The 13,265-nt window shown below is 47.5% G+C and overlaps 1 protein-coding gene across 2 annotated transcripts in view; it reads left to right on the plus strand.

Moving 5' to 3' along the window:
• The window catches only part of TMCO4 (transmembrane and coiled-coil domains 4), a gene marked incomplete at its 3' end in the record, with an annotated part of 96,481 nt that overhangs the window by 14,710 nt on the left and 68,506 nt on the right, over positions 1–13,265 (plus strand). For both annotated transcript variants that reach the window (XM_082833168.1, XM_082833167.1), the window contains exons 4-6: positions 4,471–4,648; positions 12,314–12,488; positions 13,210–13,237. In XM_082833168.1, coding sequence (XP_082689294.1) covers positions 4,479–4,648; positions 12,314–12,488; positions 13,210–13,237 — 373 coding nt within the window. In that variant the 5' untranslated portion in view covers positions 4,471–4,478. The remainder of the gene's footprint in view (positions 1–4,470; positions 4,649–12,313; positions 12,489–13,209; positions 13,238–13,265) is intronic.

Genomic DNA, 13,265 nt, shown 5'->3' on the forward strand with positions numbered 1-13,265 from the left:
AGTCCTAACCACTGGAACGCCAGGGAATTTCCTGGTAGATGTTTATTAAATTAACTAACTGATTGGTTTGGAGTGGAGGCGAATATCTATTTTGGATTTACTTAGAACTTAAGGTTTTCATATTCTCTAGTGACATCCCACCTTTCCTTTTTAAATAATTATAGATTCACAGGCAGTTGCAGAAGTCATACCAAGGGCTCCCGTGTACCCACACTCAGCTCCCCGCATGGCCATCGCCTTTGAGGTTAAGTCGGACTCCTTAACTGGGAGGACTTGGTCCTGCAGGGTGTAGCCTCTGGCAGCTTCCCCTCCAACCTCATTTCTTCCCTCCCAACCTCTACACCGACCCATTGTCCAAGGCCTGGCTACACTGAGCATCCTTTTGGTTCTTCAAAAGCATCCTCTCTCTTCTCCCTCTGGGACTTGACAGATGCTATCCCCTCTGCTGAGAACATTCTCTCCCCACTGACCCCACCCCTGTCTGATGTCACCTTCTCTGGGAAGCCAATTCTGGGTTCCCCTCTTTGTATCCCTCTATCTGTGTTTTCTCCATCACAGCATTTATCCCACTGGGTTATCATCGTCTGTTTACTTGTCCATCTAGCTCTACCACTGTCCTGTTTCTTCTACTGGAATACCCTGTCCCATCCATCTGCAGGGCTGTCCCCCTTACTTCCTGCAGGCCTCTGCTGGAGTGGCACCTTTCATCCGATACTGTTGTCACCCCCCGCCGTCCTGATCACTGCATATCCCCCTCTCCCTAACTGTTCACTGCCCAACTGAATGTTTATATATTTATTTATTTACTTACTTACTTATTTAGTGGACTGTTACATCCAGATCCTCTGAGTGCTAATCTCAGTTCCACCACTTAATAGCTATGTGATTGTGGCAAGTACTTAAATGATTATGATCATGATGTATTGGTGTATTATCGCCTGTCTCCCACCAGAATGTAAGCCCCTTGAGAGCAGGGAATTTGTCGGTTTTGTCCCCTGATTGCCTCAAGGCCCTCTTCATTCATCCAGCAAGTAGTTATTGAATGCCTGCAATACTCCAGGGCCTGTTCAGAAAGCTAGGGTTACAGCAGTGAAAAAACAACCAGGGGCCGCCTCGAGAAGTTTATATTCTACTTGTTTACACAAGTAAACAATATAACTTAAAAATATATTATTTAAGACAGGAGTAAGTCTTATAGAAATAGAGCAGGGTGCTACGATAGAGAGGCAGAGTAGCGTGGCCTGGGGAATCAGGGAAGACCTCTCAGAGGAGGTGACATTCAGGCTAAGGCCAGAATGATGTGAAGGTCAAATGTAAAGTGTCCCAGACTGGGGGGAATGGCAGGTGCATAGGCCCAGAGGGAGGACCAGCTTGCATATTTGAGGAGCAGAAAGACAGCCAGCATGGCTATAGTGTAGTGAACAAGGCGGGTGTGGGGGCATGAGCTGGAGTTGAGAGGCGGGCAGGGGCCAGATCAGGACTCTGTAGACTATCATGAAAGGATTGGTGTTCATCCTGGGGTGATGGGAGGCCTTCGGAGGCCTTTAAGCAGGTGAGTGACACGATTGGTATATAGGACAGCAAGGCCACTCAGGCTACTGTGTAGAGAATGGATTATAGGGCATCAGGAGAGTATTTTGTTGAATGAATGAATGAATGAATGAATGAATTTGGCCTGAGCTGAGCTCTTCGTGCACTCAGCGCAACCCCCTGTCCCCTGTGGTTAGAGACAGGCCAGATCATGCTTCTCTGATTAGAAGGCCGTTTCTTCTTGAGCTGAGAACTAACATGGGGCTCCCCAAATACCAGCCCAATAAAATACCATCTTGGGTTCTTCTGGGTAATAGGGACAATTACCCCAGCTGCCAAGTGGCACATGGAGTTGTTTAAATGTAGTAGAAATTGCTAAGCCTGCTACCATCAAGGCCAGGCGCTGCCCCCGGCAATGTCCTCAGTTCTTGGCTTGTTGCCGTCCTCTTTGCCCACTGACATGGTCTGCGCTGATTACCTGAGCCAGGGAAATCTGCTACAAACAGATCTCCAACTTGGGTTCCTGGAGCAACCATTGGAGGCCAGTCTTGCTGAGTGACATTGGGCATGGTCTTAACCTCTCTGGGCCTCAATTTCTCCATCTGAAACAAGGGAAGGAGAATCCCTGTGCGGGTGTACAGGAGAGAACACGGGGTTTAGAACCAAAGTCTGGTTTGACTTTCATCACATACTTACTGTGTAACTGTGGGGAAATCGCTTGGCCTCTCTGAAGCTTATAGTTAAAGGAGAGAATCATAACGCCTCACGTCCTACTTAACCTTACATGGTAGTTGTAAGAATTAAATGGATTTAAAGTGCTCTGTAAACTGTTATGTGCTGTCCAGATGTTGGTTTGTGGCTTTTAACTACCTCAGAGTTATTTTGAAAAACTGATGCAATATTAGTTGTGGACAGATTTTTAAATAATCCCTCCATGGAGGTGATACTTTGAGAACAAAAGATTTTATTGCTCAGCTGGATGAAAACAAATTTGTGGACCAAAGTCAGTGTGGAGTATGGGTATTAGACTAGAAATCTCTTGGCGATAAGACGAGTGTTCGAAACAGAGATGGTGGCCAAGAGCTCTGGCTTTGGGCTCTGGTCTGCCATTTACTGGCATGTGACCCGGGCCCAGTTCTTCTCTGAGCCTGTTCCCCTCCGGTTTGAAAACTGGATGCTATGGTATCAGTAGTACCTGGCTCGTAGAGTTGGCTGGGACCATGCATGTTAAAAACTGTAGCCCCAGGGCCTGGCATCCAGCAATGGCTCAATAACGTTGCCTCTTACTATTATTCATACACCTTTGCTGTGTGCCAGGCACTGTGCTGAGCATCTTATTTACTTGTCTGTTGATTCTTTTTATGCATTTATTTCTTCACGGCCATGTCATTTATTGCTTACACAGCTCTTCCAGACACGTACTGTTACAGTCCATTTTTAGGCAAAGGAATCTCAGTGCAGAGAGTTTGAGTTGCCCAAGGTCCCACATCTATGAGTTGGAGGTACTTAGATTCACACCCTGTCTGTCTGGTCCTGAGCCTGCATTCGTATCCACAGTGCCCTATGGTCACGGCTGGTACCCTTCCCAGTACCCGCTCCCAGGGCCCTTGGATGCCTGACTTGGCTTGGTTTATCCCTTCCCCAATCCTCCCCACCCATCCCTTCCCTTCTTCCCCTTCTGCCCCTGGGAAGGAAAGAGAATAAAGGGAGGGACAGAGGAAAGGGAAGGAGACCTTGCTCCCTCCCTTCCTTCCTTTCACTGAAGTATAACATACATAGAGTACACAAATCGTAAGTGTACAGCTCAGTGAATTTTTAAAATATATTTATGCCCATGTAATCACCACCTGGGTCAAGATATAGAACATTTCCATCACCCAGAAGCCTTGCTGTCCCCCTTCTAAGCCAATATTCCCTCCCACTGGCAACCTCTCTTCTGACTCTTCTCACTATAGATTGGTTTGACCTATTCTTCAAGTTCATATAAACGTAATCCTACAGTATATATTCTCTGGTGAATGACCATCTGCTTACCATTGAGATTCACTCATGTTGTGGTGAGCCAAACTTCATTCTTTTCATTGCTGTGTAATATTCCATGGTATAAATCTGCATAGGTTGTCCATTCTGCTGTGGGTGAACGTGTGGGTTGTTTCATTTGGGACTATTATGAGTGAAGGTCCTATGAGCATTCGTGTCTTTTGGGAGACATAAACCTTCATTTCTCAGGAGTGGAGTTGCTGGGGTGTAGGGAAGACACATGTTTAAATTTAGTGGATAAAGTCAAACCATTTTTCACAGGGTTGTACCAATTTACACTCCCACCAGCAGTGTATGAAAGTTCTATTTGCTCCTTATTCTCTTAGTATTGTAGGTCTTTTTAATTTTAACCTTTCTGATAGGTGAATGGTAGTATCTCATTGCAGTTTTAATTTCCATGTCTCAGATGGCTAATTTACACTCCCACCAGCAGTATATGGAAGTTCTATTTGTCCCTTATCTTCGTCAGCACTTGGTATTGTCAGTCTTTTAATTTTAGCCATTCTGATGGGTGAGTAGCCGTGTCTCATTGGGGTTTTAATTTCTGTTTCTCTGATGCCCAGTGATGTTGAACACCTCTGCGTGTGCTTATTGGCCATTGGATATCTTTTGTGAAGTACCTATTCAAGTCTTTTGCCCATCTTAAATTTGCCTTGTTTCTTTTTCTTAGTGACTTGTAAGAGTTGTTTTTACACTATGGATACAAATCCTTTGTGATACACACATTGAAAATATCTCCCCCAGCCCCAGTCTCTTAAAGATGATGAATAGAAGTTTTTAATTTGAATGAGGGCTAATTTATCTACCTTTTCTTTTATGATGAGGTAGTTTTTTGTGTCCCGTTTAAGGAAGCTTTGCCTACCTGCTGAAAGCATTTTTCACTGGGATTTCTCCCTGCAGGGCTGGAAATGGCCACAGGGGACGGGTCGAGCCAGAGACTGCCCCAGGTGGCCGAGCCAGGTGTGGAAGGGGAGCCACATCTGCCCACAGGCCGGGAGCTGACCGAGACCAACCGTTTTGCCTATGCCGCCCTCTGTGGCATCTCCCTGTCCCAGCTCTTTCCAGAACCTGAGCAAAGGTGAGTACTTTTCTCTCACAGAGGGATGGTCATGCTTCTTCAGGGAGATGATTCTCGGCAGCCAAGCAGCCTGCCAGGTGTTACTGGACACTACAAAGAGGAGAAAGCCATTGTCCTGCCTTCAAGGAGCTCACAGTGTGGTAGGGGGCTAGGGCATCCCTCATTCAGTACCCACTTATTTATACCTTCACCAAGCATTTAAGGAGCACCTACAAGCATTTCACCAGGCACCGTTTGAAGTACATGGAAAGTGGACATGAGTAAGACAGACAAGGCCGGGGCTTCCCTGGTGGCGCAGTGGTTGAGAATCTGCCTGCTAATGCAGGGGACACGGGTTTGAGCCCTGGTCTGGGAGGATCCCACATGCCACGGAGCAACTAGGCCCGTGAGCCACAACTACTGAGCCTGCACGTCTGGAGCCTGTGCTCCACAACAAGAGAGGCAGCGAGAGTGAGAGGCCTGCGCACCGCGATGAAGAGTGTCCCCCGCTTGCCACAATTAGAGAGAGCCCTCACACAGAAACGATGACCCAACACAGCAAAGATAAATAAATTAATTAATAAACTCCTACCCCCAACATTAAAAAAAAAAAAAAAAGACAAACAAGGCCGACACTATCCCTGCCCTCAAGTAGGACACACCCTAATAGGGGGATAAGATATCTACATTCAGTGAGCACTTACTATGTGCTGAGTGTAGTACAAGGCCCTGTGGAGAAAACAAGGAAAAGCAAGGCCTGGCTTCTGCCCTCCTGGTGCTTACAATCTGGTGGGGGGCGGGCACCCAAATGAGTGATTTTAACAGTGGACAAGTGGGCTAAGTGCCACGATGCATACCAGGTTCAGTGACCCTCAGTATACGGAGTCGGAATAGTAGAGTGGCTAAGAGCTCGGGCTTGACCTTCAAGCCCTTCAAGGATTTTGCGGGGAGAGAGTTTGGAGACCAGAGGAGGGAGTTGTTTGGAGAAACCAGGACAGTGACCCAGAGATGGAGGGACACAGGTGAGCTGGAGGGACACAGGTGAGATGGAGGGACACATGCAGTTTTTCTCAGGGAGAATGCAGTTGACTTGGAGACAGCTTGGGTGCTGTGGATGGGGCAGAGGGAGGAGCTAACTTTGGCCCCAAAGGTCCAGATGGGGAGAGGTCCTGGGAGGACAGAGATATCATTCCTGAGACAGGGAGTGATGGGTTGGGGGCAGGAGATGGCATCTGCAGTGTTTTCAGGAACCGCAGCCCTCAACCCCAGCCATGGTCCCCATGAGTAAATTTCCCCGTGCCTTGGGTCTTACCTGGGTTTTTGTTTGTTTTGCTTTTTTTCTTTGTCCCTCCCACTGGCCCGAACCTTGAGCGTTTTCATCTCCCTGGGAGTCACTTCCAGGAAGCCTTCCCAGACCCTCCTCAGCCCCCCAGACAGGAAGCTTCTCCACCTGTCTGTCCAGTGACCTGTCACCACAGCCACCATGCTGCACTGTAACTCTTCCCTGAAGGGCAGGAGCTGCCTCGTTCATCTCTGAGTTCCCAGTGCCTGGCACACAGCTTGGTGTAACACACACCCTCGGTAAAGGTCTGTGCAAAGAAGGAATGGATAAATACTCACTTTCTTGGCACAGGAGACATTCCATGGGATTTGGACTTAGATCTGGGTTCAAGTCCTACCCCTGCCACTTTCCAGTTACATGTGGCCTTAGGCAGTTTATTTAACTTCCCTCTGCATCAGTGTCTTCATCTGTAGAATGGGGCTAGTGATACCCACCTGCTGAGTGATTACAAGAATCAAATGAGATGATATAGTTAAAGCACATAGCATAGTGTTTGGCCCACAGTAGGTGCTCAATAAATGGCAGTGCTTGCTGAGTCTGTGACTTAATTTATTTATTCAATTTCCTCATCTGTAAAATGAAGAACTTACCCCTACCATTCAGGGTACTTTGGGCTGCAAGTAACAGTACACTGTACTAAAAGAGATTTAAATAATAAAAGTTACAATGACCATCATCAAAAAATCTAGAAACAATAAATGCTGGAGAGGGTGTGGAGAAAAAGGAACCCTCCTGCACTGTTGGTGGGAATGTAAATGGATACAGCCACTATGGAGAACAGCATGGAGGTTCCTTAAAAAACTAAAAACAGAACTACCATACGACCCAGCAATCCCACTACTGGGCATATACCCTGAGAAAACCATAACTCAAAAAGATACATGTAGGGACTTCCCTGGTGGTGCAGTGGTTAAGAATCCGCCTGCCAATGCAGGGCACAATGGGTTCGAGCCCTGGTCCAGGAAGATCCCACATGCCGCGGAGCAGCTAAGGCCGTGCGCCACAACTACTGAGCCTGCGCTCTAGAGCCTGAAAGCCACAACTACTGAAACCAGCGCGCCTAGGGCCTGTGCTCCACAACAAAGACAAGCCACCGCGATGAGAAGCCCACGCACCGCAACGAAGAGTAGACCCCGCTCACCGCAGCTAGAGAAAGCGTGTGCGCAGCAATGCAGACCCAACACAGCCAAAAATAAATAAATAAATAAATTTATTTTTTTAAAAAGATAATGTACCACAGTATTCATTGCAGCACTATTTACAATACCCAGGACATGGAAGCAACCTAAATGTCCATCAACAGATGAATGGATAAAGAAGATGTGGCACATATATACAATGGAATATTACTCAGCCATAAAAAGGAATGAAATTGAATTATTTGTAGTGAGGTGGATGGACCTAGAATCTGTCACACAGAGTAAAGTAAGTCAGAAAGAGAAAAACAAATACCGTATGCTAACGCATATATATGGAATTTTAAAAAGCGGTACTGATGAACCTAGTGGCAGGGCAGGAATAAAGAGGCAGACATAGAGAACAGACTAGAGGGCACAGAGTGAGAAGGAGAAGCTGGGATGAAGTGAGAGAGTAGCATTGACATATATACACTACCAAATGTATAATGGATGGCTAGTGGGAAGCTGCTGCATAGCACAAGGAGATCAACACAAAGCTTTGTGATGACCTAGAGGGATGGGATAGGGAGGGTGGGAAGGAGGTTCAAGAGGGAAGGGATATGGGGATATATGTATACATATAACTGATTCACTTTGTTGTACAGTAGAAATTAACACAACATTGTAAAGCATTTATATTCCAATAAAGATGTGAAACAAATTTTAAAATCTAAAAATAAATAAACAATAAGAGATTTGTTTTTCTCACTTAACAAGAAATCAAAAGGAAGAGAGTTCTAGCATTGATACAGCACCTCAAAAAGCCTCTGGGTTGGCTTTTGTGCCGTTCTCTTAGCCTCCCCCTCCTGATCATAAAATGGCTGCTGTAGTGCCATACATCACAGAACAAGACCCAAGACCGAGGAAGGAAGGCCCAAGGAAGAGGAGGACAGGGATTCTCTTCAAGTCTCTCATCAGGGAGGAACTCTTTCCCGGGATACCCTGAGAAGGCTTCCCCTTTTGTGTCATTGGCTAGGTCTAGTCAAATGCCCTCGCCTCACCTGCAAGGGAGGCAGGGAAAAAAATAAAGGCACTTGACATACTCTGTCTCCGTCATGGGAGGGGACTTCTACTGGTCAGGAAGAAGGGGCTGGGGAATCACTGCTGCTGAGAAATGGCCATCCATCAGAGAGAGTGGTCCTGAGGAAGGAACGTGTTGATGGCCCCTGCAGAGCCCGGCACAGAGCTACTGCCAAACAAACGTTGGATGTTCTCATTTTTAATAATGAAACCACGTTCTCTATCTAGAGGTTAGAATATATCTCGTTGGATGTTCTGTTCCCAAGCAAGCCAGGGTCCCATCTCCTGCAAGGGTCCAATTCTCTCCCTGCTCTAGCCCATACCTGTGCCATGCATGGGAAGCTCTGTCTTTCCAGAAGCTTCTCAGATCTGATAAATCCCTACCTGATAAGCTGGTAGATAGGTGGGAGAAGAGTTCTGCATACTTTGTTCACATAAACAAATATTTATGAACCTGAACTGTGTGCCAGGCATGTGCTGGGCACCGCCTGGGAGGGCACGTGGAGAAGTTGTTCTGTGTCCCCCACAAAATCCAAGTATGGTCTTAAGCACATGTGGCTGAGCTGGAAGCATCTGCCTTGGGAGCAATTTCCTTCCTGAAAGTTACAATGCTCTATGCCACCTCTTTCCGCTTGGTTGATCTCAGTCTTCTTAAGGCCCAAAACACATTTTAAAACCAACCTCAATCTGGGTTGTAAATCCCAGATATGCTGTTGGTTTCAGTAATCTTTAGAAAACATTCTGTGTTTATGTCCACATGGGGCATAAAAGCAAGCCTTTAAAATATTTATCTCTCTTCCATGCTGTAAGCGTCACAGACGCAGTTCCTTACAATGAACTCTGTTTATTAAACATGGAGATATTAATGGTGTAGAGCAGGGGTCAGTAAGCTTTGTCCGTGAAGGTCTAGATATTTTAGGCTTGCAAACCCTGTGGTCTCTGTTGCAGTCACCCAGCTTTGCTATTGCATGTAGGCTAAAAGCAGCCGGGAGACAGCATGTAAAGGAATGGGCATGCTGTGTTCCAATAAAACTTAGTTTCAAAAAAAGAAAAGGGGGGCTGCAGCCCCCTGGTGTAGTTTTCCAGCCCCTAGTGAATAGGAGGAGCTTTGGACTAGGAGTCGGGAACCTGGATTCCAGATGAGGCTTTGCCCTTTCCCAGCCAGGAGACCCTTGATATGGTGTTTAACCTCCATAGCCCAGGGGCTCCGTCTCAAGACATGGCAAGGATGAGAGGGGAGATTGATGCACCAGCCTAGCCGGTGCCCAGCACTCGGTGGGTGCCAAGGAATGTGATTGCTGGAGAGGGATGATCTCTGCAGTGGTGAAGCATGGCCTCTGGAGTCAGAGAGAACCCTGGACCCTGGAGCTGTCACTTAACCTCTCTGGGGAATACCCTGGCAGTCCAGTGGTTAGGACTCCGCGATTTCACTGCTGAGTGACCTAAGATCCCACAAGCCATGTGGCAAGGCCAAAAAACACAAAGCAAACTAACAAAAAAACACCTTTCTGGTTCTGGGTGTCTTTATCTCTAGAATGGGGGTAAAAATAGTACCTCCCTCCCTCATGGGGCTGTAATGAGAAGTAAATGAGTCCGTGTGTATGAAGCACTGAGTACAGGGACTGACAGATAGTTGCTCTGTGATCACCATTTATTATCATCATTGCTATTGATTTTTATGTGCTTCAACTAGATTACCAGTCACGTTAGAAGCATTTACCAAGGCCCTGCCGTTCTACAGTGCTATTTCTTATTTCATAGATTGCTGTCCTGGCACTTTACATATATATTTATTAATTCATTTGTTCATTTAAAGAAACACCTATATAGGGCTTTATATGTGCCAGGGTTTGCTCTAAGCACATGACAAATGTTAACTTAGCTTTCAACAACCCTATGCAATAGGTTTCATCGTTATCGCCACCGTTTTACAGATAAAGAAACAGAGGCACAGAGAGGCTAAGTAACGTGTCCAAGATCACACAGCTTGTGGCACAGCTGGGATTTGAGCTGGAGCTCGTGCTCTTCACCCCTCCACTCTTGTTATGAGATGCTTCTCTACATCCAGGACTTCCTTCATGGGCACAGGGCCAGGCCGTGCCACTGCCCTCGGCACTACTTATATGTTTACCCCGAAGTAATGCTCAATTCACTTAGTCATCCCTCCCTGCATATACACTCACACATCATCCCAGGGTAATCCCAGTAATTGTAGCGGGGTAAGTTACAGTAATTGTCACAGCAGTAGCTAACATTTATTGAGGGTTATCAGGCACTATTATCATGTCAGTTAATCTTTCCAGCCAATCTATGAGACAGGCCCTATTATCATCCTCATTTTACAGCAGAGGAGAGTAAAATTAAGAGAGGTGAAGTAGAGCATGAAGCCAGTCACCGAGGGAGCCAGGACTCCCCCGAGGGGTCAGACATTAGAGCCCGGCTCAACCCTCTTCTCCACTGCCTCTCTTGGTCACCTTGGAAATAAAATAGTGATGCTAACTAACATTAGTTGAGTATCTACTGCATGCCAAGCCCTGCTCGGGCTGCTTTACATGTATCATCTCATTTAATCCTCAAACAATTTGATGAAGTTGGTTTCTTAGACCCATTTGCAGATAAGGAAACTGAGGCACAGAGAGGTCGAGTTACTCGCTCAGATGTCCTTCAGGAGTGAAGGACTTTCCTGGGACTTCCCTGGTGCTCCAGTGTTTAAGACTCCACGCTTCTACGGCAGGGGGCGCAGGTTTGATCCCTGGTCAGGGAACTAAGATCCCTCATGCCCCGTGTCATGGCCAAAAAAAAAAAAAAGAGTGAAGGACGTTCCCCCAGCTACTGAGAGGGCTTTCCGGCACAGCCTGGGTCTGCCTCAGCTGAAGAGAGCCACTTCACCCAAGGTTCTGCCGCCTTCTTGGGGCAGCCTTTGTCTGGTGACTGTCTGAAATAAGGGTATAAAGGCCCAGCCCTGTTGCCCCACTGGGGGCAGTTCTCAAGGGTCACCCCATCTTCAGATCTCCCCACAGGGTCAGCTGAGGCTTCTGTTGAGACTGGATGTCCCTGCCCACTCCTCCATCCTCCCTGCCCATTCACAGACGTTGACCCCAACAGAATCCCCAGTAATCATTTCAGAGCTGCTTCCCGGGGACCTGGACCAAAACAGTGGTAGGGCCAGGATTTGAACCCGAGTCCAGCACTGCTCCTGTCACAGGCCCGGCCTGCAGAGATCTCTCTACTTGGGCTTTGGCAGCAGCAGCTCTAAAGAATAGGTTGGGTGGGCTGCCTGGGATCCACGGGAACCGGAGCCGGGCGGTGCAAGCGGGGAGCTTCCTGAGGTCGCCCTCTCTACCAGGGAGCTCTGCTTGTCTCTGGGAAGCCTCTTCTCTGCACTGGTCTAATCCCCTCTGATCTGATTCCCTTTCCCGCATCCCAGTGGTGGCTTGGAATCAAAGCCTTGTGTGGACTCTTCTGGGGTCCCCAAGATGCCATGTGTTTCCTCTAGCTCCTGGGGTCCCTTCTCTCCTGGAGCACCCCATCCATCCCCCACCCAGGGACCCCCTCAAATGACTGCTGTGGACAGAGCCCCCATGGCGGCGGTGGGCGTGGCTGGAGGACAGACTTCTCTGCACTTTATCCACTTCTACAGCAGCCAGTGTGTCTCCAGAAAGCATGTCCGTTTCCAACAGCAGCCAATCTCCATGTGTGGGAACCTTTTCTGGTCACTGCCTCTCACCTCACAGGTGGATTTGGGGCTCCGTCTCGACTCATCGGGGCTTGATTCCTGCCTCTGTCCTAGCATATCCCACGGCCCTGGATCAGTTAGTTCCGTCCAAGTCTCCACCCTGCTGCGAGCTTCTCATCCAAGGCCCATCTTGCTCATTTTTGATTCCACAGCCCCAGGGCAGGCCGGCCTCAGGGTGTATGGTCAGTAACTGCTCGTTAGCCCTGTTCCTGTGGTTTACCAGCCCTGTGGTCAAAGTTTTGGTGGAGGAAGAAGCCCAAGTCCACACACCTGAAATCAGGTTTTGGCTCTTCTGTATTCCCTGGGCCACAGTCGCCGTGGTTTTTTTAAGTGCCAGGTCTTCACATCCCTGCACACAGCTCATATCGTGAGATGCACGGTCCAGGATCTCAGCTGCGTCTGTCTTTCAGATCCTTCTGCACGGACTTTGTGGCTGGCCTGGTGAAGTGGCTGGACTTGTCCGAAGCTGTCTTGCCAACCATGACTGCTTTTGCCAGCGGCCTGGGAGGCGAAGGAGCAGACACGTTTGCTCAGATTTTATTGAAGGACCCCATCTTGAAGGACGACCCACTGGTGATCACTCAGGTACACCCACCGCCCAGGTGGTGGCTGCCAGGGAAAGTAGAACAGAGAATTTCCTCTCAAAGTCAGCCTGAATATCGCTTCTAGTGGCGTGGGGGGAATTGAAAGATTAAATATTGCATCATAATTTCATATGATGATGACGATCATAGCTAATGTTGAATTATCATGATTGAATATTTACTATCGATTTATTACTTAAACAGTACTTATTATATGCTAATACCTTACTAATATGAACTCATTTAATTCTCAAAGCAATTTTATTAGGTAGGATGATAAATGGAGGCACAGAGACGTTAGGTAACTTGCTCAAGGTCACACAGCTGATTTGAACCTTGGCAGTCTTACTCCAGAGCCCATGCTCCTGACTGCTAAGCTGTGGTGCCTCCTTTTGGAAGTAGCAGCTTTGCTGTGTGCCCTTGGGCATGTCACTCACCTGCTCTGTATGCATTTGAAGCAGGCAGAAGCTTGACACAGGCTATCGGTGGGTCAAGAGAGCAGATTTAAAACAGCCCTTCCCCTCCTTCATCTGACTCCCTGAAATTCTCACGCATTTATTCAGTTATCTGCTTACTTGGTTGTCTGGCTCGCCCCTCGAATGTAGGGCAGAGGTATTTTGTCTGCCTTGTTCTCCCACTTTTTAAGGGTCAATAAACATTTGTCAAGTGAGCAGGCTGGTTACAAATCAACCTATTGCTAATTCCTGTTACTCTTCCCTCAGGACCTTCTGAGCTGCTCACTCAAGGATGGTGAGTTGATTTCATAAGTTGTGGGGCA

This window comes from Leucopleurus acutus, assembly GCF_964270905.1.
Source record: "Leucopleurus acutus genome assembly, chromosome: 2".
Lineage (NCBI taxonomy): Eukaryota > Metazoa > Chordata > Mammalia > Artiodactyla > Delphinidae > Leucopleurus > Leucopleurus acutus.